The 3747-nt window shown below is 46.5% G+C and overlaps 1 protein-coding gene across 1 annotated transcript in view; it reads left to right on the top strand.

Moving 5' to 3' along the window:
• Positions 1-1454, top strand: part of LOC107300043 (acetylcholine receptor subunit gamma-like) — a gene marked incomplete at its 5' end in the record, with an annotated part of 17642 nt that extends 16188 nt beyond the window's left edge. Inside the window, 2 exons of the mRNA XM_015829387.1 lie at positions 1187-1199; positions 1290-1454. Coding sequence (XP_015684873.1) covers positions 1187-1199; positions 1290-1454 — 178 coding nt within the window. The remainder of the gene's footprint in view (positions 1-1186; positions 1200-1289) is intronic.
• Positions 1455-3747: the final 2293 nt, after the last annotated feature.

The following is a 3747-nucleotide window of genomic DNA, read 5'->3' as shown; positions in this document are numbered from 1 at the left end:
AGCTGGGTCTATTTTCAACCTCTCTCCTTATTTCCCTCATTTGGATTTCATAAATAAGTTAGATTTAAAGTGCCGGAAAACAAATTGTTCTGCGGGGGAAACTTCTTTTTGTTCCGTGTTTTGGCATGAAAGGTGTCCCACTTGTCGGCCGTGTCACGGCCTTTGAAAAATTCTATTTTTTTCTGTAAAAAGGAAGGGGTTTTTTTCCCCCTCCCTCTCCTTCTTTCTTACAAAGGTTTCCAACTCAGTGGAAAGTTGGGTTAGCTGCCCCCTTCTCCAACAAGGACACTGGGAAGGGTGTGTGCTTGTGTCAAAATCAGCAAGATGAGGGGGGGCAAGTTTGAAGACCCCTGCTTGTGAACTTCAACTCCCAGAATTCCTCAGCCAGACATGCAACTTCTGGGAGTTGAAGTTCACAAGTCATAAAAGGGCCCAGTTTGAAGACCCCCGTCTTAAATCTAACAAACAAAATGGAGGCTGGCTGAGGAATTCTGAGAGTTGAATTCCACAAGTCATAAAAGGGCCCAGTTTGAAGACCCCTGGCTTAAATCTAACAAACAAAATGGAGGCTGGCTGAGGAATTCTGGGAGTTGAAGTCCACAAGTCATAAAAGGGCCAAGTTTGAAGACCCCTGTCTTAAATCTAACAAACAAAATGGAGGCTGGCTGAGGAATTCTGGGAGTTGAAGTCCACAAGTCATAAAAGGGCCATGTTTGAAGGCCCCTGACTTCTCAAAAATCCCCCAAAGATAGCCTCGACCTAGTTTAACAATTTCCCAACCTTGGCAACTTTAAGATGGCGTGGGCTTCAACTCCCAGAATTCCCCAGCCATGTATGCTTTTGGGGGAATTCTGGGAGTTGAAGTCCACGTGTCCATGCTGTGAAGCCCACACATGTGAGGAGAAAAGCTGGATCATCCTTTGTGTGTGTGTGTGTGTGTGTGTGTGAAAAAGCAATAGGAGCTGCAACCATGATGGAAATCCTGCTCTTGTTTTAATTTGTATCACACACACATATGCGGCGGCCATCTTGACTTTTTTGACTCTTCGGTGGGAAGGCAGAATTTGAGTTGCCTTTTTGAAAGGACCGGGAAGCCTTGGATGGCATACAACTGTGGTTCTACATTATATAACCCTGGTTATCAGGATGTCTCCTATGGGCCCACTGTTCTTCTCCATTTGGAGAGATTCTGCTTTGCGGTTCCCCTGACTTTTCCTTCCTTCCTTCCTTCCGGGAAAATTAACTTTTTTTCCCCCAAGTTTCCTTGATTTTTTTTTCTTTCTTTCCAGGAAAATGAAGAATGGATCCTGGTGGGGAGAGTCATTGACCGGGTCTGTTTCCTCATCATGGCCTCCGTTTTTATCTTTGGCACCGTTGGGGTCTTCCTGATGGCTCAGTTCAACCAAGCTCCAGGAAAACCTTTTATGGGAGATCCAAAGCGATATCTGCCTTAGAAGTGAGCCAGGAACCGGATCCAGATTTCAAGTGGATCCTCTGCTTGGAGGAATATTGTACAGAGAACCAGGCTGCAGTGCAAGGCTTTGGGGGGTCTAACTTAGGAACTCTGGACTTGGGCCATCTTACAGAAATAAGTCTGTTTCTCAACCCTGGCAATTTGAAGAAGTGTGAACTTCAACTCCCAGAATCCCCCAACAGCCTTGATCAAGAGCCTTTGGCCCGCTCAAGAGCCAAACCTGCGTGATTTGTATGTCGTATACTACGTTGTATATAGTATGTTTAAATGCATGTTGGGTATGTGTACACCAGGGGTAGTCAACCTGGGCTCTTTTATGACTCGTGGACTTCAATTCCCAGAATTCCTGAGCCAGCTTAGCTGGCTCAGGAATTCTGGGAGTTGAAGTCCACGAGTCATAAAAGAGCCCAGGTTGACTACCCCTGGTGTACACTTTGAGAGCAAGCAACTGCATTTCATTTTTAATCTGTGCCATTGTGCCCACAGTTAAAAAAAAACAACGACAATAAAAGTTACCTATCTATTTGTGTTTGGGATTGGTGTTAAAGCTGTGTTTGTCAGTCTGGGTAACTCTAAATTCAAAACTTCCGACGGGAAGGTTCGGACTGCCTTTCTGAATATTTGGTCAAGCTCAATTTGATTGACTTGTTGTGGAGGGAATTGCCTCAAGGGGAAAGATACTACCCAGACGACAATCGGATAACAGAAAGCTGAGTCTAGAGCAGAACTGTAACCTGAGAAAGCATCTCAGACAAAATCCTGCCTGGTTCTCATGAAGATAAAGGCAGAGAGGGGGAAAGCCTAATTCAGACTAATTCTGTTACAATAACTTTACAATAACATTAGTATTGGCCTACATCAGAGGTCCCCATCCTTGGCAACGTTAAGACTTGTGGACTTCAACTCCCAGAATTCCTCAGCCACCCAAGAATAGAAGGAGAGGAGAGGAGAGGAGAGGAGAGGAGAGGAGAGAAGAGCTGGAAGGGGCCTTAGAGGTCTTCTCATCCAACCCCCCCCCCAGTCAGGCATGATTTATTTATTTATTTATTTTATTTCCATTAACTTATATGCCGCCCTTCTCCCCACGGGACTCAGGGCGGCTCACAGCATGTTAAAACAACACAAAACATTTCCCCTATAAAAGCCAATTAAAAACCAAATATTTATAGCTGTGTCTTATTAAAATCATTAAAATTGTCCCTATTTAAAATTCACCCTAGGTCAGTCCCNCCCAGCGAGGGAATAGCCAGGCAAACACACCTGATTCAGCAGCAGCCTGAGGCTAGGTGGCAACACACACTAAATGGAGAACTGGCTAGCAGCAATTAGGATTAACGAACACACAACAATAAAGCCATTAAACACCTTTCAGGCAGGATTAGGAAGGAAATTTGCCCAACAAAAGTCACTGACCAGCAAATCAGAAAAGACAGATTCAAACTCACCAATCAGAAATGACAAGTTTTGGAAACCATAAAAGGGTATAAAAACTCATGTTTGAAGACCATTCTGTCTAGCTAGCCGGGGATTCAAGCTGAATTGTCACTCGACTTTGATCCTCGAGATTAAACCTCTCTTCCCGGTAGCTGGCTTCATGATCTATTTCTTCCACGCTGCGCCGTCAAGGAGAATCCCGGCTGGAAGAACCGAAAGGGGAAATTCCTCCCAACAATTACCTGGCAACCACGAAGGGACTTCCAGCTCACCCAGCCACTGGACCGGGCCCGGAAGAGCCACCACCCAGCCGGCAGCAGTCACCTTGTTCCGCGGGGAAGCCTCCACGGACCCTGCCCGGTCAGCAATGGGTATTAAAGGGAGTTTTTGAGTCTTGCGCTCGGACAGCTACCTGGAAAGAGGGTAAGTGCCACCAAATTAAGCTTATTAAGCTAAAGGGTCTGGGGAACGAAAGAAAGAGTGCATGAGTGTGTGTATGGGGCACCCTCCTCTGAGAACCAGCTGGAGCTCACCCCCTCTGTATGCCCTCTAGCCGCACCCCGACCCGCTGCTAGTTCCACTGGAGCTGTGACCAGCGGGATTCGGGAAAGCAAGGGGGGGCATCAGAGCGTGAGACCTTCTGGTGAAAGAGGAGAGCCGAGTGGGCAGAGAAAGAGGGAAAGGATTTCATTTTGGGTAAACCAGGACCCCTTCCACCAGTAAACATTTAAGCAATAGCCCTAATTTAGAGCGGTCCACTTACCTCTGAGAGCTTCTTGTCCTGCCCTCAGGGGCTTTGGAGAATAGCTTGACTCCCTCTTCTTTGGGGCAGCCCCTGA

The sequence above is a fragment of the Protobothrops mucrosquamatus genome, unplaced genomic scaffold, assembly GCF_001527695.2.
Source record: "Protobothrops mucrosquamatus isolate PMUCROS unplaced genomic scaffold, P.Mucros_1.0 scaffold6010, whole genome shotgun sequence".
Taxonomy (NCBI): Eukaryota; Metazoa; Chordata; class Lepidosauria; order Squamata; family Viperidae; genus Protobothrops; species Protobothrops mucrosquamatus.
This window is presented reverse-complemented; position numbering and strand designations above follow the sequence as displayed.